This window comes from Ursus arctos, unplaced genomic scaffold, assembly GCF_023065955.2.
Source record: "Ursus arctos isolate Adak ecotype North America unplaced genomic scaffold, UrsArc2.0 scaffold_15, whole genome shotgun sequence".
In the NCBI taxonomy this organism is placed as follows: domain Eukaryota; kingdom Metazoa; phylum Chordata; class Mammalia; order Carnivora; family Ursidae; genus Ursus; species Ursus arctos.
Window position 1 is genome coordinate 9,329,071 of NW_026622819.1, and position 26,405 is coordinate 9,355,475.

General features: G+C 36.6%; 1 protein-coding gene across 1 annotated transcript in view; it reads right to left on the minus strand.

Moving 5' to 3' along the window:
* Positions 1 to 26,405, minus strand: part of CTNND2 (catenin delta 2) — an 885,151-nt gene that overhangs the window by 712,149 nt on the left and 146,597 nt on the right. The window contains exon 2 of the mRNA XM_044386968.3: positions 26,212 to 26,348. Within this exon, the coding sequence (XP_044242903.3) occupies positions 26,212 to 26,348 (137 nt within the window). The remainder of the gene's footprint in view (positions 1 to 26,211; positions 26,349 to 26,405) is intronic.

Here is a 26,405-nt window from a genome sequence, read left to right on the forward strand (position 1 = left end):
CATTTTAGGGATTAAGCGAAACCCATAGGGATCTTTCACTTTAGTTAGGAGGAAGAGATACACAGATAACTCTAATACCAGACCAGTTAAAAGTGCTAAGGGTCCCAAGAGAGGTGTTGGCAAAGGAGAGATGATTACTCCTTGGAGAGGCTTTACAGATCCAAGAACAATTAATTTGGATCTCGAACAGCTTTGCTTTGTCTCCATTTCCTAAATCACATGAAGGTTTAATCTAGAAGGATGCCCTAACTCCTGCCTGTGACTGTCCACATCGAACTAGTGACCAAATCCTGATGCCTTCAGCTCTCCCACATCCGTTTCCATCCCCCAGGCTACCTCCTTTGGTTAGACTATCATTTTCTCTCTCCTGGAGCTTTGTGAAAGCTCTTGACCTCTTGATATGATTCTCAACAAAGCTGCTGCGGTCATGGTTTTCCTAAAGGATAATCTGATTATATAGCATCTCCCTGCTTTAAAACCAATGACTGCCACCATCACCGCCATCAACACTTCTAAACATGATTTTTCACTGTCTACAAAACAAAATCAAAATTCCTTCTGTTTGAACCCACTTTCTTTTTCTATTACCAGGGAAGTGGCCCAATTTTCAAGTTGGAGTGATAGAGAGGATGGCCCAGAAAACTAAGATACAAAAATGGAAGAGTGATCCCAAGCCCTCTATCCCTGGGTAATTGTATCTCTCTGGTCCCCATGACACCATGGTGGCATCGCCTGTCCCAGAAATTCCCTGATGCCAAGAGCAAACTCCACCATTCCTGCTGGCAACTTCAGACGGACTGCTTGCTCTCTAGGGGCTATGGATTTTATCCTTAGATCACCAATCTGTGAGCTTGCTTCACTGCCTCTATTCTGAAGGCCAGACACTGCAACCTTAATGACTAGATCATGACAAGAAGAGAGGGTTATTTGGGGAAACCTTCATAGTCAACCGATTCTACTTCAAGGGGACATTATCCATCAGGGACAGGCATGGCTTTATTGTTATAACAGGTTCACTTACAGGTAAAAGTAATAAACCTTCTTTCAAATAGTACTGTTAGGATTATTTCTTTGATTTCAGCAAACCCATACAAAAGAAACCCCAATCTTTATGATCTCTATGGTGACTAAAGGGGAAACAATTTAGGGAGGTATGTGGGCTGCTTTGTTCCTTGTCCACATTTACTTTTTGCTTCCACTATATCATCAAGACTCAGATTCCATGATGGCACTCTCTCCTCCCCACCCATCCAGGCTAAGTCTCACAATCCCCTTTCTATGCTATCATATAACCCATTTCTCAGAGTTTCTCATCCCACGGTGTTGTCAGTCATTACAATCTTTCCTGCTCAACTATTTAAACTTCTTGAAGAGGCACAATTTTTCATTCATCTTTGCAGTTCTGGCATACAATAGCTCGATACAGGTTTGTTGATTGGATGAATCTATAGATGGTTGAATGAAAAAAATAAATTTCTCAAGACCCTCTTGAAGGCTTAACTTGCTATCCTTTTTCCTATGTGATACAACAAATGATCTCAATCAGCATGTTTCTTACAAAGCTCCTCAGCTGATCTTCTCAAAATCCCAGCCCAATAAATCAGAAGAGATTATAGGGGTTAAGTCTAATATTAACTGGGTAGAGACTTCAACCATTCTAAAGAATTTATTCTCCAGCTTTGAGATATGAATCCAGAACTTTCTATGGGAAAAGCTAGATACTTCCTGGAAGTTATTTTAAAAATGGAGTTGATGGTTAAGTAGTTGTGAAAGAGCCTGAAACAGTTTTCCTGTGAAGTGATCTCACACCTAGCAAAAACAACACGAAAGGTGTCTACACTTTCTCCTGCATAGACTTATAAATAGAATTCCTCCAGGGTAGATCTGGGAAAGAGGAACTGATGATGATCAATCATAAACTTTAACTCTATGTACCTAGTCTTTTTGCTAGATGCCCTAGCCTGCTCCCTCCTTCAGCAACTACAGGTGAAGTTCAGGACAGGACCACCACAGCAGCTGCATCAGCGGACAGGAGAAGGCTAGAGCTGAGCCAAGTATGAGCATTAAAGTTTTGCTAAATTACTCTTATTCTTTGTCACGGAAAAACAAAATACAGTGCAATCTGATTCCTTGTCTCTTAGCTTTAAACAAACATAATAAGGAAAACAAGCTTTAATCCCCTCTTATTCCACATTATTTGTACAGAGAGTACTCTTTTTTTCCAATGTCTTTCTTACTGACTTAGTTCTTAAAGGGGTATCACTGAGATTCACATTCTTCTTACCAACGCCTAGTCCTATTTTGATGACACTGGCTTTAGTTTCACCGGCAAAGTCCTAATTTTAACCTGTAGGATACTTTTATTACATGAAACTTACATATGGAAACATATCTGTCAATTTCAGTTGGTTCAATACCAAGGAATATTACATAAATGTTCAGGCTTCACTATTGCCTTTTAAATAAAAAAAAAAAAAATAAGCAGATATTCTTACGCTAATATCACATAAAAATAATAGCTAATATTGGGGTGCCTGGGTGGCTCAGTTGGTTAAGTGTCTGCCTTCGGTCCAGGTCATGATCCAAGGGTCCTGCGATCAAGCCCTGCATCGGGCTCCCTGCTCAGCAGGTGAGCCTGCTTCTCCCTCTCCCTCTGCCTTTCTCCTCTCCTCATGCTATCTCTCTCTCTCTCTCAAATAAATAAATAAATGAAATATTTTTTTAAAAAGCTAGTAGTTACTTTGTGTTTATTATATATCATGCACTGTTTTAAGTTCTTTTCATATATTAACTTCAAAATTCTCACAACCCTATGAGGTGGGCTGTATTATTAACTCTAACAGATAAGGAAACTGAAGCATAGAGAGGTTAAATAATGTAACAAAATATATTTTACAACGCTTTCAGTTATGGAGAGCCTTTACATCTTAAGCATTCCTGCTTTGCCACATACTAGCCACTTGGCATTAGGCCAGTTAACTTACCTCATTAAACCTCAGCTTATTCCTGTGTCAGATGGGCATTATGACTCTGGATGCTTCCTTGTGGAGAGGACTACAATAATGTATGTCACACAGGTACCTGGCTCAGGACGAGCCCTCCATGATTCTTAGTGAATATTATTATTACTAGGAATTCAAACACTAACTTCTCATCTTGGATCTGGAGCTTGTATTTTCTGCACTGTTGGAGAAGATGCGTAAGCCCTGTGCTTCTCCAGTTTCTTCACCTGTAGAGGAAGATGAGCTAAATGTCCCCTGCCAACCATATCATGTAGTGCAAGAGCCTACCAATGTTTGCAGAGGTTGTCTGTAAACTGTAAAGAACTATACACATACAAACTATCACTTTTATTAAATCACCTGGGAGGAAATTGCTTTGACCTTTTATTCTGCAATTACCACTTCGGAAAGTTTCAGGGACCTGAAGCTCACATGGCTAAATGTTTTCACTATATATATATATATATATATATATATATATATATATATATATATATATATATATATATCTTTTTTCACTATACACACACACACACACACACACACGGCAAAATGGTAGATAATTAAAAAAAAAAAAAAAAAGCGTTCAGGAATTTTTCAACAAAGCAACTCCGAGAGATCTTCCTGAGATACAGGCCCATCTCTCCAAAGTTTCATAGCCCTCTTCTATACTTACCGATGAAACTCAAAAAATTGAGCACTCCCAGTAACAACACCAAGATATCAAGAAAACATTGAAAGGTTTTTAGTGTTCATTCTTAATTTGCTAAAAGACAGAGCAATATTAGGATAAAAATAACTTTATAGGGATGCCTGTGTGGCCTAGTCAGTTAAAGCATCTGACTCTTGATTTTGGCTCAGGTCATGATCTGAGGGTCATGAGATCAAGCCCCACGCTGGGCTCTGCACTGAGCATGGAAACTGCTTGGGATTCTCTCTCTCCTTCTCCCTCTGCCCCTCCTACCCCTCTCTTAAAAAAAAAACAAAACTTTGTAAAGATAATTTAAATAAAAATATACAGTGTGAATAAAGGTCAAACTCTAAATAAATGTATTCTCATTTATTTCAAACTCATTTTCCAATGATGCTGAGTAAACGGATATAATTTGAATAATATTTTTATAAATTTGGGATATAAGGATTGCTTCTGCATATAGCAAACAGAATAAAGTAACACTAAACATTCACTCTGGAAATTGGAATATAGGAACTTCCCACAATTATCATATTTAATGGTTTAAAACAGGCTTAACGAAATAAGTCAAGCAGAGAAAGACAATTATCATATGGTTTCACTCATTTATTGAACATAAGAGGTAGGAAGATAGGTAGGAGAAGAAAGGGAAGAAGAAAGGGGGGTAAACAGAAGGGGGAATGAACCACGAGAGACTATGGACTCTCGGAAACAAACTGAGGGCTTCGGGGGGGGATGGGATAGGCTGGTGATGGGTAGTAAGGAGGGCATGTATTGCATGGTGCACTGAGTGTTATACGCAACTAATGAATCATGGAACTTAACATCAAAAACTGGGGATGTACTGTATGGTGACTAACATAATAAAAAAATATCATTATAAAAAAATTAAAAAAAAATAAAACAGGCTTAAAAAAATACTAGTTTGAGAAGGAAAGTTTGTATAAGATCATTTTTTTTATTAATTATATGGGGAAACTGGGGAAATGGTAGTGAACAGGAGCATATGAAAGTAGGGTTATTTCTGGATAATAAATTCTTCTATATGAGCCTAGGAATCATACTGAAGATAAATAAAGTGATTATCCCATTTGTTACAAAAATAGTGTGTACATAGTGTTGCTAATTGGACAGAAGAGACAAATGAGAACTTCAGATATTTTTGTCTTTCTCTGAAAAATAATATTGGCTGTGACCAGACAGAAAGAGTAAACATAGTTAGTACTTTATTTTCTTATTTTAGGATGAGAGAAATGAATTAGAATGAACAATTTCACCAACGCCATTTGTTGTTATTATTATTACTACTGTTTACTGGAAAAGTTGGCTTTCAAATTATTTATTCTTTGGGGAGATATTTCATGTCTCAATGCGTAAGAAATACAAACGTGCACATACATGAAGCAGTTCATCTCTTACTACTTCCATTGGGAAGATGAGGCTTCTATACCAACCACCTCAGTATCATTGGAGTATTTAAAAATCAGCTCCATTTCCATGGGGAGAAATACAATTTAACATAGAGGTACGGTTCCACATCTTTCTTAGGGTACGAATTACAAGCAAATTTGGATGGGTTTTATGACTGAAATAAATGGTTTAATGAACTCAATCATTAACACTGAACCTTGCCATCTCCACCTGCTCTCCTGGAGGCAGGGCAGAGGAGACCCAGGGGCACCGTGGGGATTCTGAGCTACACCCACTCAAATACTTCAATCTGTAAAAAGGCTATAGCTCTGACAGCAAGTTAAATATTAGCTTAATTGTAAATTACCCTCTGTATTTAACTTCCTTATGTGGGGAGGTCATGTTTGCTGTGAGTGATGGCTTAATTTATTTTTAAGGAGAACTTGAAAGATTTTTCTTGTGACTGTATCCGAAAACAAAGTGAATGGATTTGACTGGAGGAGTGTCCTTTGTGGAGCTAAAATTGACACAATATGAAAAAGGTTTGAAACCCCAGCAAAAACTGACTGGAATCAATCTTCCAGACAAAGAAACAAATGCGTCAACAAGTCTCTAAATGTTTTTATCTTCCTAGAATAATGACAGTTTTTAATGAAAACCCCTGAATTTTTCTAAAGATCCTTGCCTGAATTTCTCTCTTTCGGATTCTCTAATACCTTACTCAGGCAAATGACAAAGCATAACATTGTTGCCTTGATCACCTACTTCATTTATGTACATTTATAGGGCAGTATGCAAATGAACCTGCTTCAAAGGCAAGGCAATTCAGTTCGAATCCCTCTTTGAAATATAACAGACCCTGAGCAAGTTTCAAAATCACTCATGGTCTCATCTTCCTCTTAACATGTGGAAAATATAATCTTCCTCACATGTAAATTGCAAGGATTCGAGAAGATAAAGAATAAAAACTCACTAGTATTAATCATGGCATGTAAGTCTTAGCTATTACTATTACCATTATCACAAGTAGGAGCAAGAACAGTAGCCATGTAAAAATAAGGTATCTTAAGCTTTGGGGAGACAGAATTTCTGTCTTAACTGAATTTCCCTCCACTGCTGTTAAGTCCAGGCAGACTGATTTTTTTCTTTTTAAACAAAAAGAAAGGGCCCAATTTAACATCCAAAACTCTCTAACAGTTTATTATTATGCACAGACTCCTCCTTTCCTCATTTTACATAAGAATAGCACAAGAGACTGCCGAAGGCTTTATTGACATCATGAAGCAATACATCTTCAGACTGTCACTGCTCTTCTCTCTATGGCAATCTACTTTTTCAAAAAAAGAAAAATTAAAAACAAGGCATACTGGAAGCTTTACTGCAAGTGAACCTTGACTGGCTCCTTGTGATGACTTTTTTTTTTTTCCCAAGTATTCACAAGTAGCTGACTTAAATAGCTAATTCAAGAACTCTCCTGTTGATCGATCCTGTCTTTTCACCTAAGGAAAATGTCCTTTGACCAACTAAAGAGGGTTGTCCAAATCACAGCTGCATGTGGAGAGTAGATTTCTCTACTCTGCTTTTTACTAGGAATTCAGTTCTTAGAGGTCTTGCCAGAAGTCAACATTCTGGAATGCTTCAACTCATAAATAGTCTTTTAAAACCATGTTATATATGGCATGATAGTGAAAACAAAAAACAAAAAACTATGAGCCTGCCTTTAAAAAGTTTACCCATCAATTCCCAAATACATGATTTAGCCAGGATTCATTGGGTTGTAAGTGACAGAAACTCAAAGAGAATGAGTTTATGCAAGCAACAATGACAAAAAAAAAAAAAAAAAAAAAAAAGTGATTTATTGGAATGACCCTGAAATATCTCACTGAATTTTTCAAGAAATTGAACCAAGCATTCTGGCTTTCTTTCTTCACGGGTCAGAAAACAAGGCCACCAATTATGCAAATTTCCTGTTAGACCATCAGACTCTACTCAATATGTATTGCTAGGACAAAAAGACCCGGGGAAATGTGCTGATGTGTACACATCCATTCAAGTCACCACTCCAAAGCCATCAATCCTCCGTGGACAGCACAAACATTAGGTATCTGGGACTGTACACACAGTGGGGGCTTAGAGTGAGCCTAGCAGGACCCCCAAGGTGTCTCATCTCCTGTAGTATACTTCTAGATTCCTTTATCCCAGGCCTGAAGTGACACTGCACCATTATAAAGTCATAATGCTTAAAAAAATGTAAATTCTAAGCAACAAAAAGAATAGCAATTTAGTCATGCACATAGCTAATTAGTTTAAATAATGGAATCATAAATGAGGAAAGTTAACAAGGTGAAAATGCAATTTCTCACTCATTCCTTTATGTACACAGTATAAAAAGGTAAAATTCAAGCAAATACCCAGACATATCACATTAGTATGAATAAAGAAGATAATTTACTTGGGTTAAAGTATTTTATAATTAAATGTGAGGGATTATTGCTACTGAAATATTCACATCATGAGCTTGCAATTTTTACTCTATCTAAATATATTAAACTTCATCTTATTATTTTCTCTCTACATACAACCCTAACCATTGTTATTTATTTAACCATTCATTCATTCATTCAACTTAAAGTTAAATCACCACCAGTTATGAAATTGGAAAGTACTAGAGTCTTAATAGTATGAGTTTTGTTAACAAATAGAGATTTTTTGAAAACGCATAAAGTAAATTTCATTAACTATTAACACTTTTTTAAATATTCCAAATATTTGAATAAAATGGGTGGGTTCCTTTCACTTACATAAAATAGTCTGATAGCAATAAAACATCAGAACTCCTGGAACGGATTTTATACAAGCAAATCAACTTTCATGGTTAAGAATGAAATTTATTACTACTGTTAGTCATATGATTAATTGACAAAATAATTTCATTTTTAAAATAACCACTGCACAAAAAGTAGCTTCCATATTCCAGGCATTATGGAAGGCCCTTCCTATAGTATACAAAAGGAGGATACATCAAAGGGACACAGAAGCACTCTTCATAACATAATTCAAACAGTGGCTAATGTCCTTGAATTTTAATTAGGACTACCGGGAGTCTCCTATTTCATTTTGTGAGAATCCCAACTGTCCCAAGATTTATGCGAACCCTGGGGCCTAATGTTCTTCTAAGTAATCTTTGGCCCTAAGCTTCTACTTCTACACGAAAGACCTCTCTCTTCTCTCAATTACAACAATTGACTCAGGAGCAGACCAAGATGAGAAACACAGCTTGCTTTCTTTGATTTAACCCAGACTCCTTGATATCAGACATTGACCTGTGCCGGGCCATGCCTGCATGCCTGTGGTTTCAGAAGATTTTAAAACACGGAAATACAAATGACCTGATTTTCAAGAGTTCTAGACCAATTTGTTTTTTATTGCTTTATAAAGAGTTTAATTATGACGAAAAGTGACAGAGAAAAATGATCTATATATAGTCTCCTAAAAGTTAAGATTTAACATAATTAAGTGTAATCAGGAGCTGCAAAAAACCTCTCACACTCTCTTCAGCATTACATTTATACAACATCACATGTAATAATCTGATAATAAGTAAAACTCTAAAGGCTTATTTGTTATTGTTTTTCCTCAGCCAAGTATCGTCTTCTCTGACAAGTTCATAAATAACCACAGAAAATCCCAAATTTACTTATGGGTTTCATGAATTCATTCAAAGTTTGAGATTGCATATATATTTAATTGTCAAAGAAAGACTGGTGAAGAACAAGTCACCAGGCTAATATAAACTAAGTAAGGAGCATAGATATCCATGGGATGATAAATTTATTAACTAACATATTTGTATCATTTGTGTTATAATTTGCATACATTCCATCATAACTTTGGGATATAACTCTCTTCATTTTAGTAGATAATCAACCTTAGTTTTGGAGAGATATTATATACCTTAACTGAGGGTATTCAATAAGAAAATGCTAGAGGAATTTGAATCAAATCTACTGATGCCAAACATCACTTTCCCCATCATACCAAATATTGGCCCAAATTCCATATCCACTTATGAATAAATGCTTAAAACAAGATGACCCACTTTACCTTCAGGAGCCACTACTAGTTTACCTTGGGCCATGGCAGAAGCTCTGAAAATTTAACTTGTCCTTGAAACTGGAAGAAACATTTTCAGTCTGGTAATGCCTACTGCCTTTTCCCCAAATTATCAAAGGTTCATCAAATATCTTCGCTCCAGTCTTTAACTGGACTCATTATGAAGGCAATAGTTTCTAATGCTCATAATAATAGTCCGTTGACAGACACCAAATACTTAGAAACTATTAACATCTCAGACAACTGAGAAAGGACTCTCGGTAGGAATAAAAAATCTGCATGTATTTAAACTATGCCAATATTTAAAAAAATAATTTGCAATATTTATCTTTAGTGATGGAATATTAATAATAGATTTTATTTACTAACAAGTTGAACACCAAACTTCAAAGATATTTAATATCTGGAGGAGACCTGAGTTCATCTAGTTAAACATTTTATCCAATGTGAGACCCTGACAGATATTCATTCAGATTCTCCTTAATTCTAATGACTAAAAATTCACTATTTCTTTCTTTGAATTTTGGGGCAGCTCTGATATTTATTTATTTTTTTATTGTTGTTAGGTAATGTTAACAGTACATAGCCTTTCCAACTTTTTCATATGCTAGTATCCTAGGATTGCCATATCTCAGTTTCATATCCTAGTCAGAAAAAGAATAATATATTTAGGGCATCCTATGTAAAGGCAATGAAGGAAGCTGGCAGAAAAAGTCCCCCCAGTCCCAGCCAAGGCTGCAGGCATGAGATACCAGTCCATTTATACACAGCCATGGTACATTTCTGTGCTGCCACCCACTGGTCAAAAGGTCTACCACTGATCATTGTTATTGAATTTCCTGGAGACAGAAAGAAGTAATTATTTATACTTTTTGGTACTTTCCAAAATTTGTCATGTGCCAGCATCACTGAGAACATTTCTTCCATGTTTGAAAACGTCCACCTTTTGAACCCATCCCCAAGGTAGTCTTACAACAAAACTGGTCATTAACCTTAGCAATAGGAACCCCAAGCCTGACGCTTTGGACCTTCCAAATATTTTAGTTACTTAAATCATTGAGTTATCCCTTTTCAGCTTAAAGTTGCCTAAGTTTGCAACTAAGAATCATTTCTGACACAAAACTGAAAGCTGCCACCCCCAAATTTTGATCCTTTATACCATTCTCTTCTCAGTTGAATAATACCTAATAGAAGTTTTCTCCTTCTCCATAACAAATATTTCAAGGCAAGTCTTCCCATCCTCCTTCCCATCCTACCCTACCACCACAGTCCACAAACCAAACATCAATGGCTCTTCTACCTGACACTCACACAACTTGGCTTCTAGACTCTTCACAGGTCTTGGTATGCTATCCCAGGAATGGTGGGGCTTATGACAACTTGTGTTTAGGAGATTATTTTGTCTATTGCATAAACACACTGCTAAGTATTTTTAAATATAATATTCAAATATTTTGAAATTTATTCTCTATCTGCTACAGAATGTTTTGGCATGTGTCATTAGTCCTAGCAGTTCATTTCAAAAAGTTACCTGAGCCCATGAGGATGACTAGAGTAAAAAAGACATACAAGAACAAGAATGTGAAGACACTGTAACCCTAAGAGGTGCAGACTCTTTGCAAAATAGTTTGGCAGTTCCTAAGAATGCTGAGCCTGGAGTCATCATATGACCTAGCATTTCCATTCCTAGGTGTTTACCCAAGAGAAATACAAACATGCAAAAATAAATACAACTAGTCATAACAACATTATTCTCAATAACCAAAAAGCAGAAACAACCTCAAAGGCCACCAACAGAGGAATAGATAAATGAAATGAGATACATCCATACAATGGTATATCATTTGGAAATAAAAAGGAATGAAATGATGTATACTGCAACATGGATGAAACTTGAAACATGATAAGTGAAAAAAGTCATTCACAAAACACCATACACACTTACGATTTTGTTTATATGAAATGGCCAGAATAGAAAAATCTATAGAGATAGAAAGTAGATTAGTTGTCTCCCAGGGCTGTGAGGTTTGGGGGATATGGGGAACGACTGTGAAAGGGTGCAGGATTTCTTTCTGAGGGGAAAAAAGTGTATCAAAATTAGGTTGTGCACATGGTTGCACAACTCTGAATAAATATACTGAAAACCACTGAAATGAGTGAAGTGTATGGCACATGAATTATATTTCAATAAGCTGATTTTGTAAGAGTAACTTCAGGATGTATAGAATCACAAGACTTAGAAGTAGATTAAGGTACAGAAATGGTCTAAGACAACTGAGTTTTTATAAGCATGAGTCAGTTACCCACTGCTGTGTAGCAAACCACTTGGAAACTTACCAGCTTAGAACTACAACAATATTTATCTTGGTCATCAATCTCCAATCATCAGTGGGAACCAACTGTCTTTGTCCTATATGGCATCATTTGGGGCCACTTGACTGGGGACCACCAATGGCTCAACTGGCAAGTTGATACTGGCGTCAGCTGGGAGTTCAGATGGTGCCCATGGACTGAGCGTCTCTCCACTTTTACTTCGTGTGGCTGGTTTCTAAGAATGAGTACGGCAAGAGAACCAAAGAGAAGATACACTGCCTGTCATGCCTAAGTCTCAAAAGTCATATGGTGTCACTCGCCCACAGTCACTCCCTAAAGTGAGGGAGAGGGAGTTACAGAACCCACCTATTAACAGGGAAGTGTCCCACTCACATCAGAACAAAGAAGGTCAGGAGATAGGAAATAACGCTGTAGCCACTTTTCAACAAAGCAATCTCCACAGGGGCGCCTGGGCGGCTCAGTTGGATAAGCATCCGACTCTTGATTTCAGCTCAGGTCATGATCTCAGGGTCCTGGGATTGAGCCCCATGTCTGGCTCCATGCTCAGAGGGGAGTCCGCTTGAGGATTCTCTCCCTCTCCGTCTGCCCCTCTGTCCCATTCTCTCTCTTTCTCTCTCTCAAATAAATAAATCTTAAAAAAATAAATAACCTGCCACAGTGACTATTAGGGTAAACATATTGCCAAAATTCACCTGTTCCAATCCACCAAGCAGCAATGTTTATACTGGGTCCACATTTCTAACAAAAATAACTTGCTTAGGGGTGCCTGGTGGCTCAGTCGGCTGAGACAGATGCTTAATTTCAGCTCAGGCCTGGATCTTGGTGTCCTGGGATCAAGCCCTGCATGGGGCTCTACACTCAGAGCACAGTCTGCCTGAGATTCCTCCCCCTCCCTCTCCCTTTGTTCTCACCCCACCCCAGCTCAGGTGGACTCCCTCAAATGAGCTGGGGGACATATTACAGGATTTGCTACAATAGCACTTATAATTATTCAACAGAAATCCTTACATTTTTATAGGAACACTCTATTTCCTATAACCTGTAGATAAGGCTGGAATTATTGTTTTATACAGTCATGGAGAAGTAAGCTCTCCATGTCTCCAGAAACTTCCACATAAATATGCTCAAGATCTATCTTACGCTAAAATGTAAAAAAAAGCCAACAACAGCAAAAACCACCACACAAATATAAAACACATATGGCACACCACCATTAAACAAACATACAAATGAAAAGCAACTACAGGAAAACTTCAAAATCCATCATAATTAGATTTTTAATATTACAATATTAAAAGTTTCACCAACTACAAACATGTGGAAAACCTCCCAAACACAAAGGAAAACAAGATAAGCAAATAATAATAAGCACAGTCGAACTGCTTGAAACTTGGGAAAAGTATGTTTTCAAAGAACAATTAAAAATCATTGAAAAAAAATCATTAGAGGAAATGAAATTTTTTTTTAAATGATTAAATTTGGGCTAGCTGCACATAAGCAAAAGAAATTGGATATTTGTGTTTTTGTAGGTGGACATGCAGATTCATGTACTAATAGGGAGTGTTTTGTTTTGTCCTTGGCTAAAGTAAGGTACACACTCTAGCTCAAGAAAAAACGACATCTGTACATTTTATTAATGAAGGATATGTTTAAGTTAATATCCCTCATCTTCAACTGAATATATGACATTCCGCTTGATCTAATGAGTCTCAATTTGGGTTGTTTTTAGAGGAAATTGCAGTTTGGGAACCTGGGATTCAACAAAGTAAATGGCTAATTCTGAAATGATATGCAGGTAGCTCAAGGGGAAGACACAGATCCCACATGACCATGAAAATAACGGTAAAAGGACTATGATCAATGCAGCATTGGAGATGAGACCTTTGTACCACACAACTAAAGCCTTTTATGACGATTAAGCAAAGCATTCGCTTTTCAGCTGAAACAGAACAGAAAAACACAATTAAGTTCATTAGTGAACTCGTCCCCTCAACACAAATGCTTTGAACTCCTCCTCTATGTCTGGCACTGTTCTGGGGGCCAGCAATGCAACAGTAAGGACGGGGGACCCAGCCACAAGCCTATTCGATAAATTAATTAATTAGATGTTTTTCAGAAAAAGAACTATAATTTTTAGTAATTATTACTGTCATTATTATCATCATTATTATGATAGTAGGAGCATGCATGTAGTACTAAAGTATTTCATTTACATTAAATCAAGTGACAACAGCGTGGGAAGGGTTTCCAGTATCAGCTTTCCACACAGTCCAGAAAAGCTCCCAGGACGCTAATTTCTTATCTTGGGTCTCCATAAAGGCAGAGTCATCACATTACTGCAGTGTTATTAAAGCCAAATGTTTTTGGAAGGCATTCCCAGGGAGGGCTGAGATGCTGTTCCTGATACGGGCAGAGTTCCCAAAGTAGAAAGAATTTACACTCTAGATTATTAATTTTAAGAATAAATTGCCTCTAGCTTTTGACAGGAAGTCTATAGCAGGTAACTGCAGGTCTCTGACAAGTATTTGGAGTATGTGGAATCATTTTTTAAAAGTGTCTCTATTAGCTAATGGGTGGGCTCAGTACGAAGCTGATATTTCATCCAGGTAGAGGTGGTGGGTATGAGTGTTAACCTATAGGGCTCCAAGGGAACTCTAAAAGCTCTGAATCAACTCAAAAAAGTTAGACACCCTTGGTTGACACCTCAGAGTTCTACTTCCCAAAATAGAACAGACTGGCCTACAATTATGAAAGAATCTTGGATTGAATTTTACATAATTCTAAGTTTCAGTTTTGAACATAACTTCTTCATCTAGCAGAACTTCCGGGATGCAGAGCTGCAAAATGCACCCCATTAGATAACTAAATCTATTGAGGGGGTGAATGCAGCCACTTAGTATTGGCTACTAAATGCTCAGGATGACCTGTCAAAGGGACTTTTGTTTCGGTCTTGTTAATATTGAGTCCTTCTGTCTCCTAGTAACTATAAGTGGTCCAGCTACTTCTGGAGCCCCTGAGCAGAATGGAAAGTCAGAACTTGACATTAGTCAAAGAGGAAGATGCTGGTCTTGACATTTTTTTTTTTTTTTTACGGCAGCAGGCCATAGCACCAGCTCATTGAGAGGCCGGGACATGAACTGGAACATAACTTTAATGACTGCTGTGAGTGACCGCAGCTTGAACATGATCCATGGGCTGTTGCGGGCTTGTTTACCTGTGTCGCTGATGCATGCTGGAGAGAACTTCCAGCCACACCAACGACTCTCGGAAACAGAACATCCAATGAAAACAATGTTGTGGCAGTCGGCTCACAGTGCCGCTTTCCTCCCACATTTATTCTACAGACATCAACTATCAATGAGCTGTGTAAGTTCCTAGAATTCTTTTTGTTCAAAGTCTCATTAATGATTCCTTCAGATTTCAAAATTAAATTGAAGATCAATTTGGTATGAACTTATCTGCCTCTCTTTTCCTAGTTAAATAAAGAGCTACACAGGCAGGGGCATCATTTAACTTGGTCTCAGCAAACCTTGTTCATAGAGAAATGTTTCTCTTGGGAAATATATTAGACAATATACTGAAGCCTATTATTATACCTAAATTATGAGAGAGTGTAGTTTAGTGAAAAGAGCACTGGATTCAGAATAAAACAAGCTCATTTTCTCATTTCACTTCCATGGCAATTTCTTATATGGCTTTAGGTAAGTAAACTAAATATTTTTTTAAAGGTTGAGTTTCTTTGGTCATAAACCAAAGATATTGAAGAAAATAATTACTAGATACATAGTCATTTTTTAATTGTATATCTGATGAAATAAGTTTTACATAGTTTATAGAAATAGGTCATGTATATTTTATAAAAATATGTACATTTTAAAGAAATTTAATATCTAACACTTTTAAAACCATTTCTGTTCTTTTGAGATACTATTTAATAATGTTACCTCTGTCCTATCATATTTCATATGTTATCTTCACTATCTCTACCATATTCGGTTTAATTGTTTTGAATACTGAACATGTTTCCCCCATTTATACCCTCTAGGATATTCTACTTGTCAATTTCCTACTCTGTGCAAACCCTGTGCAAGGGTGTGGACTATTATACCCCTGGAGCTCCTACTTCATATGTCCTGCCTGTGGCTCTTAACAGTAACTAATTATGACATATTTTCCCAGTGAGTTTGTAAGGGTCTTTAAATTCCTTCTCAAAACTTCGCTCCAGGCAACATCTGTCAAAGTAGACCCAATGATTTATGTACAGGGAAGTATGACATGTCATTTATGTTTCATTCTGAGAAAATTCAATCAACCTAAGAGATCGACAAAGATGCAAAAGTTCAATAAAATTATAATACTAAATAACTCCCAGTGTATCTACTTATATAGCCATTAGAGAAAGGTTTTTATATAACAGTGATATGAAAAAATACTCTTGATAGAGTATTAAGTATAAAAGAACTACAAAATATTTATAAAGGAAAATAAAAATTTTGTACAAATAATTATGTATTCATACAAAAATCTTAGAAGGAACTCTTCCCAAATATTTGCAACAACCTCTAGCTGCCATACTATTCTCAATTAAAATTTTTTTCATAATTTTTTAAAGATTTTATTTATTCATTTGAGAGAGAGAGAGACAGCCAGCGAGAGAGGGAACACCAGCAGGGGGAGTGGGAGAGGAAGAAGCAGGCTCCCAGCGGAGCAGGGAGCCGTATGTGGGGCTCGATCCCAGTACCCTGGGATCACGCCCTGGGCCGAAGGCAGGGGCTTAACGACTGAGCCACCCAGGCGCCCCTCAAATAAAATTTTTATCTTCACTCCTTACTGAGTTTTTAAACCTTTTCACAATGTGTATGAATTACTTTGTACTGGAAAATTCACAGAAATTTTTAAAATATATTCAAAAGAATAACAACATTTAATATCATGTATAATATTTAATAACATAATATTAATGTTTAATATAATATTTAAAATAAATTGATTTCATATATGAATATTTAGCAATGAATTCTAATGCTGAATATAAAAGATGCATTAGAAATGGACTCTAATGTCATGTTACAAAACCCCACATATTAAAAGCTTATCTCCTAATTCAGCATATAAAAGCTAAGTCCATTTTTCTCATCATAGCCTCCAGTCCCTAAAAAACCCAACTCCTAACAGCTTCAAAGGGAAGAGAACAGACAGCATCCAAGTGAATTAATTCTTGGAACAGAGTATGGGGTGATTAAAAAGGTGGATACGTATACATGTATCTTGAGAAGAGTTACAAAGTCAAATTTTAAGGGAAAATTAAGTTTTAGGAAAAAATTCAAAATAACTTACAGGCAAGAACAGAACACACATGAAGAAGCACGGGGGGGGGGGTGGAAGGGGGGGAGATGATCCATCCACACTTCCAGTATTCTTCGCTCATCACTACAACTCCTAGCACTAATTCCAAGATCTTGCACGAGTGGTTTAGAACCCTTGTTTCTCCTCTATTTCTAGCTTCAGCCATCACTTTTGTGGTACGAAAGATTCAGAACACACAAAGAAACAGACCAGCTTCAAACCCAGCGGGTTCAGTCAGTCTGCTGCCTCCTGACCATTCCCTATCTTTCCTACTTGGAGCGCCATGGTTCTACAGACACCACTTGATTTCTTTCTTTGCCTTGTTGCAAGTCTAAACACCCAGTTTGGTCAGTCTATCAGCACCCTGTCAGTGTATGGGATATCTACAAGGCTTTCTGATTCTTGTGGACTCCAAGATCTGCCCTTTCTTGTTCTAAATCACACCTTCTACCAGGACCCAGTTCCACAGACTCCTAGCTTGCACCTTTATACCTCAGGCCACCTCTTGAAAAAGGCCACCACAGTTCCCACATGTTCTCACAATGAAAGCAAGGGAAAAATATGTGCTTTTTTTCATGAAAAAAAAAATAAATTCAAGGATTTATGTCAAGAAATATATTAAAAATCATCAAACAAGCAATTCTCATTTTAATTTTAATATATGGAAAGAGTTCAACTTGTGGCACTATGATAAATATAATTCTTTTTTCTCTGACTAAATGAATATAAAGTTCACTAGTCTTTGAAGATAATCCTTCCCTATCTTCTTGACCTTTCCTAAAGGTGTTTTAATTTCCTCTTTTTCATGGCTGATAATTTTGTCATTACTTTCATGAAATGCTTTTCCAAGACATAGTTTGGAAAGTGATTAATAGTTATAGGTCATTTTCCACATTGTGTTATCAGAAACTATTGTTGCACATTACAGTAACACTAATAATGCTGAAAGATATGGCAATGATATGTTACCCTGGAAGAAGACTAATTAAAGGAGCATTTTATAATGTGCTCCTTTCCAATCATATTATTTTTATACAGAGCTAATGGAATTTAAACATTATAAATTTTGTAGAAGCTACATAAAAATAAATGTACACTATCTTCACCATGAGTTGATGTAAAACATCAAGATTTCTTTAGATTTTATATAAGACGAATTTTTTAAAATGCTTTCTTAACGTTTTCATATGATATAACATATGTAAAGTACTCTGTGCAGTAGTTTTGCCCATAGTGGGAGCTCAGAAATGCCTTTACTCCTATTTTCCTCTATTAAGTATAATAACAGAAGTGATTAAAAGCAAGAAAACTTCTATTTTACTACCTAGAAATCATTGATAGTTTAAATAATGGTACTAAAAAATTCCTCTAAAATCAAGAACCTGACTGCAATCCTTGTGGAATGTAGAGAACAAGAGAAGTTATGGTAGCAACAGAGTGTCTAGGGTTATAAATACTGACAACTTAAGGAATGTTTCTATCAATATATAGCACTTTGAGTTTTTAAGTAAAGTAACTGGAGAGTTTTCTTTTAATTTCATCTACAATTTTTAAAAATATTTTATACCTTTTTATTTAAGTTTGTTTTCTATTTATAACTTCATTGCTAAATAGTTGAAGGTAAACTTCAAATCTGTGTATCTGTCGCCCAGAGAAACACAGTTCTATGCATGTAGTTGGCATTTGATAAACACTACCTGATAAATACAATGAAATGATACATTTGCATATACTGTTATATACCTAGAAATTTATATTTAATGCATTCATTATTAAATGTACTTTGTGGACCCAAATTAATAAAATCATGAATGAAATAGGGGAGATCACAATCATCACCAAGGAAATGCAAACAATTTTAAGAACATATTATGAGCAACTATATACCAACAAATTAGGCAATCTGAAGAAATGGATGCATTCCTAGAAACTTATAAACTACCAAAACTGAAACAGGAAGAAACAGAAAACAGAAAACCTGAACAAACCACCCCAAAATTGCTAGAACTCATACAGCAATTCAGCAATGTGGCAGGATATAAAATCAATGCACAGAGATTAGTTGCATTTCTATACACTAAGACAGAGGAAAGAGAAATTAAGGAATTGAATCCATTTACAATAGCACCAAAAGTAATAAGATACCTAGGAATAAACCTAACCAAAGAGGTAAAGGATCTGTACTCTAAAAACTACAGAACACTTAGAGAAAAAATTAAGGAAGACACAAAGAAATGGAAAAACTGTCCATGCTCATGGATTAGAAGAATAAATACTGTTAAAATGTCTATGCTACACAGAGCAATCTACACATTCAATGCAGTCCCTATCAAAATACCACTGACATTTTTCACAGAGCTAGAACAAATAAACCTAAAATTTGTATGGAACCAGAAAAGACCTCCAATAGCCAGAGGAATGTTGAAAAAGAAAACCAAAGCTGGTGGCATCACAATGCTGGACTGCAAGCTATATTACAAAGCTGTAATCATCAAGACAGTATGGTACTGGCACAAAAACAGACACATAGATCAATGGAACAGAATAGAGAAACCCAGAAATGGACCCTCAACTCTCTGGTCAACTAATCTTTGACAAAGCAGGAAAGAATATCCAATGGAAAAAGTACAGCCTCTTCAACAAATGGTGCTGGGAAAACTGGACAGCCATATGCAGAAGAATGAAACTGGACCGTTTTCTTACACCATACACAAAGATAAACTCATAATTGTTGAAATACCTAAATGTGAGACAGGAATCCATCAAAATCCTAGAGGACAACACAGACAGCAACCTCTTCGAACTCAGCCATGGCAACTTCTTGCTACACATGTCTCCAAAGGCAAAGGAAACAAAAGCAAAAATGAACTATGGGGACTTCATCAAGAAAAAGCTTCTGCACAGCAAAGGAAACTGCCAACAATACTAAAAGGCAGCCTATGGAATGGGAGAAGATATTTAAGAATGACCTATCAGATAAGAGCTAGTATCCAAGATCTATAAAGAACTTATCAAGCTCAACACGCAAAAAACAAATAATCCAGTCAAGAAATGGGCAGAACTTCAGCTCAGGGCATGATCAAGCCCCACATCGGGCTCCCTGCTCCACTGGGAGCCTGCTTCTTCCTCTCCCACTCCCCCTGCTTGTGTTCCCTCTCTCGCTGGCTGTCTCTCTCTCAAATAAATAAATAAAATCTTAAAAAAAAAAAAAAAAGAAAGAAAGAAATGGGCAGAAGACATGAACAGACATTTCTTCAAAGAAGACATCCAAACGGCATCAGGGAAATACAAATCAAAACCACAATAAGATATTACCTCACACCAGTAAGAATGGCTAAAATTAACAAGTCAGGAAACAGCACAGTTTGGAAAGGATGCAGAGAAAGGGGAGCCCTCTTACACTGTTAGTAGGAAGGCAAGTTGGTACAGCCACTCTGGGACACAGTATGAGGTTTCTCAAGAAGTTAAAAATAGAGCTCCCTACAACTCAGCAATTGCACTACTAAGAATTTACCCCAAAGATACAAATGTAATGATCCGAATAGGCACATGCACCTCAACCTATATAGCAGCAATGTCCACGATAGCCAAACTATGGAAAGAGCTGAGATGTCCATCAACAGATGAATGGATAAAGATGTGATATGTATGTATACACACACACACACACACACACAATGGAATATTACTCAGCCATCAGAAAGGATGAATACTTACCATTTTCAATGATGTGGATGGAACTGGAGGGTATTACGCTGAGTGAAATAAGTCAATCAGAGAAAGACAAATACATGGTCTCACTCATATGTGGAATATAAGAAACAGTGCAGAGGACCATAGGGGAAGGGAGGGAAAACTGAATGGGAAGAAATCAGAGGGAAACAAACTATGAGAGACTCTTAATCATAAGAAACAAACTGAGGGTTGCTGGAGGGGAGGTGGGTGGGGGGATGGAGTAATAGGGTGATGGGCACTAGGAGGGCACATGATGTGATGAGCAGTAGGTGTTATACGTAACTGATGAATTATTGAACACTACATCTGAAATTAATGATGTTCTACATGTGGGCTAATTGAATTTAAATAAAAATAAATAAACAAATTTGCTTTGCTGGTAGAATTATTACAAAAAAGCATATTTATCTGGGCCATAATAATTTATAAACATCAGTAAACTATATGAGTTCTAAAGGTCTTTTAAAATGCCCCGTAATTTTTCTAGCTTACACGAGAAGATTGTTTAGATGCCAACTTTGGAAATATGTGATGATCAAACCAAACAATGGTCAACTGAAGGGAAAGAAATACTGTTGTGAAATAAATATATTTTTAGGAAAGTCATGGTTTTCTTAAGAGCAAAGTAGCACCATGTTGATTTAAGACAAAATACAAAGACAAAGATTACATAATGTGAGAGAATGTAAATCCCTGTCTAAAAGTATAGACCAACATCGTAACAGTTAAAAACAATGAAGACACAGAGGTGAAGATCAGGATGACTAGTCCCAAACCACCCACAAGCCAACATCAGTGTCCTCTCACAGGCATGTGGCAACAGCGAGCCCCCCTCTCCACCAAGGACAACTGAAGAGCTGTCACTGCTCATCACCAACGTTGTGGCATCATCATCACTCGCCATCAGCTTTCACAGAGTCAACAAGGTTTCTCTCTGTTTTCTCATTTTGATATCATCTCCCAGAGTCATAACACCTAGGTCTCAACAATAACAATATTACTTTTAAATTCTGGATTTTAAGCACAAAGCTCCCAAGCTATCACTATTGATACACACTCACTGCGAATGCACTGTCGTTACCAATTTTTCTTTTACCTACTTCCACTCCATTTCAATTCCAAGATCCATCATATAACCACTGTCTTCCAACCCTCACCTCCGATGCCTCCCCCCTCCACCTCTGCTCAGCCCAGCTCACCACAGACTCCTAATAGGTCCAACTCAAACAGGTTGACCATGTCCATCTGATAAGAGGGGAAGAGATACCACAGTTTCTAACGCCAAGCCATTGGTGGACCTGAGACCATGTACTTTGCCTCTCTCCCATTCTCATAGATGAACTGTCTTTGTTCCAAAAGCCACTCTCTCCACTGATACACTGGATCTCACTCACTCTCATCTACCCAGTGACTTTTCTCCCTGAAATTATTCCCTCCTTCTCGAGCATCATTAATTTATCTTTCTATGGGCCACTGGCATCATCATAGGGATATCTCCCATCCTTAAAATAGAATCCCTTCACCATTCTTACCCCTTTAAGCCACCCCACCTTATGGGCTGCTGTGTGTAACGAATGGTTGTCAATCATTCCTCTTAGTTATTTATCCAAATCACATGACCAGAGTCATCATATGCCGGACCTCCATCCTCCCCTCCTCTTCTGGTGAAGGACACTCACAGGAGAGGAAAAAGGAATTAGGTTCTTCTCTCTTAATGCCCCATAGAAAAACTTGGTAACTTCTACATCTGAAACTAATGAGACAGATATGTCTGAAATACAGAAAATTACCCACAGAGTATAACATAAATCAAGGTTCTATTTCTGCTGATATAGAAGTGTAAATGTCACCAGTTAAAAAGCAATCAAGATGGCAAATTAGAACAAAGAAAAAAAAATCAATGAACATCTTTTCATTGAGCAATCCATGGCTGCTGGGTTCAAGGACTCTAGGACTCAGTTTACAAATATCTCAGTCATGCCATACATGTCATGTGGACGTGTTTCATGACTTAGGGCTTGTCATGACTTAAACTCATTCTATGGTTATAAACCAGAATTTATTTCTATGCAATGTTAACTGCCTTCCTAAAAACTTATGTTTTTAGTCTCAGTAACATTTTATTTCAATAAACTGTCAAAATGAGTTTTCTTTATACGTGTACTTTCTTTATTACCCTTTATTGTACTTTGCATATATAAAGTGTTCAATACATTTAATGAATGAGTAAATAAATTATGCAACCTATTACTTGGCAGTTAGCTCAGATTATATGCCTCCTCTGATAAAGAATGACTTCTCTCCCACAGAACTGGTGTCCAAGGAGACAGGACTAGGGTAACACATAAGAGTAATGCCATAAAATTTCTTCCTTGAAATTCTCTAACTTAAACAGAATTTTTAGTCAAAAAAAGCTACTTCTCATTAGTACCTAAAGAGGACCAGGCAAGCAATATTCAAATGAAAAAATTTATAAATATATTATGTACATAATTATTAAAAATCATAAAAGATACTAACTTTCAAAGTCGCTTTTCTTTCATCTCGGCTAATTTTTTTTTCAAATACATTTATCTTAGCTTTAGCCCCACAGATAATAGTCTAGACCTCAGGAAAAGAGATGATGGAAACCTTAAGAATAGTTTATGACAAAAATCCCCAGTGAAGGAAAAAATTGCTTGTCTGCAGCAGGCTACCCCAAGGAAGCCCAGCGACCTTGCTGCTTGTTGATTTTGCCACATGGGCAGATGCTGTGCACAGGACCTGATGCCTGAGCCTCTAATGAAGGTGCTTCAAGCTGCTCTACTCACCTTCCCGGACAGACTTTCATGCCTGCTCACATTACCAGCCACAAGGAATCTCACCTTTGCCATCCAAAAATGGACAATTGACCTATTTTGATTATTAGAAAAAACTCTTCACGGTAGATTTTTATTAAATCCTCATCAAGGATTTGGAGAGGCCATTTTATTTACAGTAATGTATTTTTGCTGTACGTAGCTTATCCAGACATCACTATCTCAGCTCAAGTGGTATTTCCTATTATCCAAATCCAACAGTATCTATTCCAGTCTCCCAGTTCTTTCTCCCATTTTGGATTGTCTTCCCTAGCCTCTAAATTCTCTGCCTACCTCCATCTAATTGTACACATGTACAGTACCCAATGTTAACAGCTTGATTTATTTCCTCCTGCACTTTTCTAGATGTTCATAAACATTGTAAACAACACAAAATATTTATTATTGTCTTTTAAAAACAGGATAATATAATGCTATGACATTTCCTTTCTAAAATCCTCATGGATTTTTCAAAGGTGTAATATATAGCTCTAACTCATTTTTATTAATAACTACATAAGAAGGATATAGTTTTATATGAAAGATATATCTTTTTTTCAATTCTTCATCAATGAATATTGTTCGACTTTTTTACTATCCCAGATAATTCTGCAATAAACATCCATATACATAAAATCTTATGGTCTAGATCACCCATTTCTATACTACATATGCTAAGCATGACTAACCAAAGGTTACTGAACACTGTACATGCCAATTCACAGCAACATATCATTTTAAACAAAGATTACAGCATTGCATATTCCCGTATGGAGTGATAAAGATTATGAATTTCCTTAAACCTTAACCTTAGCTAGATTATAACATATACTATGTTTTAATGTTTGTCTATGTGATAGATTAAAGAAAATCATATATTCATCTTGAATTTTATAACCCTGATTACTACAGTAGAGTGGAAAACATTTCCATATAGTCATTGGGTTTTTTTGCATTTTTCTTCTGTGAACTCCTGTTCACATTTTTTGCTTAGTTTTCTATTCTGCTATTTTGTTTCTTTCTTTTTTTCTCATCAACATTAGGAAGCATTAATATATTAACTATATCAACACTTTGTCATATTTTGGCACATATTTTCTCTTGGCCTATTTTTTCTACTATTTTACGTTGAATATGTCCTTGTGATTCTGAACCCTCAGTCATGTCCTACAGAGAGAACATTCTTTCCATTTTAGACCAACTGGACACTACAGTGATGAGAATGTTTGGTAAGATCAAACCTCTCTATTAAAATTTCCTTGTAACTCCCATATATTTACGTTTCCAATATGATCTACTTTGTTTGATCCAGTTTGCCAAGGAAACAATCAGCCACAAGGTCTTATTACAACAGCCTCAAGTTTATATCTTAATTTGGGAGAGAGTAATATTATTACGATAACCAAGGTTTTTTTCTACATAGGATCATAGAACGCCTTGTTCTTTATTCTTAATTACTTTACGTCTTTTGATAAAATGTTACAGTTTTCATCAGACAAGTCCTGTCATTTTCTTGTTAAATTTACTCCTTCTGTTTTATATTTTGTCCATACTCTAAAGTTAGTGGCTCAGCAAGACTTCTAGATATACGAATAAGAAACCATGACATAAACAAGCTTTCACAAAACGATAACTTGATTATGGGAACTGACATGAATCTTTGTTCCTTTCTTCTATTCCCCCTCAAAAATAATCAGCAAACTCTCAGGGGTGGGCTTTCAGAAGCAAACTAATCCAGCAATACAGCCTGTGCCTCAACCCAATTCCCTACTTACTGACCATTTTCACAAACCAGATTATCCATTAATCTATTCAACTTTCCTCTGTGTACCTACTTAGCAGCACACTTCCTGCCCCGGTGACACAGGTCTGACTGATAGCATCATTGATCCCTTCTGTCAATGGATCTTCCCTCAACTACTCTATTGAGAGCTGGACCACTGACTTCTTTTGCGTATTCAGCCTCCCTCGAATCATGTAACCCAAACACAGGACGCTTTCTCAACTTTTTTAAAATTATGATTTATATTTTGGCACATACTAAAAGAAGTGAAAAAAAATCTTGATTTTCCAGCTTTCTTTGATTACTTACCACCTTTTCTTTACAAAACACATGACTTTTGAGAAATAATTTTTTAAATCTACGACTTCAGATTTTATTTACTTAGCCATTTAAAGGAAAAGGAATGCTGGAGAAAGAATCATTCAGATTGTAATTCATTTTATAGGGAAAATTCTAAAATGCCTTCTTCCAGGTCCATTTCAGAAACAGTAGAAAGACCAATTTGCTTCGACCTAACACAGTATTCATCTGCTGTCACCATACTAATTTTTTATACTTGGGAATATATTTTGATTGTTGATTAGACTTTATATTTTCTTTTCTTTTTTTAGACTTTATATTTCCTAAAGACCAATTATTTGGCCTCATGCATATAACAGTATTAAATGTCAGGTCCATCACCAAATCTACCAAAACTTCACCCAGCTGGGAATTTTAAAGTTTCCCCCCCCCCCCCCCGCAGTGGAATATTTTTTCAAGGAAAACTGGCTAAATCATGAATAAAAACATAAAGTCAAAAGCAACTATAATCCCATTTTAATATTTTTATAATAAATACCAACATTCTGCTAGAAAATCATGATTTTCTTTCAATGTCACTGAGTCATCGTTGTTCATCTGAAAGAACAATTTCTAATATGTTCCCATAAGTAGGTCACAAAAGTGGAATGTTTCTACCTGTTCTTTGACCGAGGCCAGGATGGCGGAGGTGGTTTCCGTTTCAGAGCCATCCCCATTGGAGGTGGTCAGGCCAGGGCTCAGGGAGCTGGTCTTCTCTGAGGTTGACGAAGGCTGGTCTGGGACAGGCATAGCTCCTGCAATGCAAAAGGACATGCTTAATGTGATAGGATGTGGCCACTGTACACAGACAT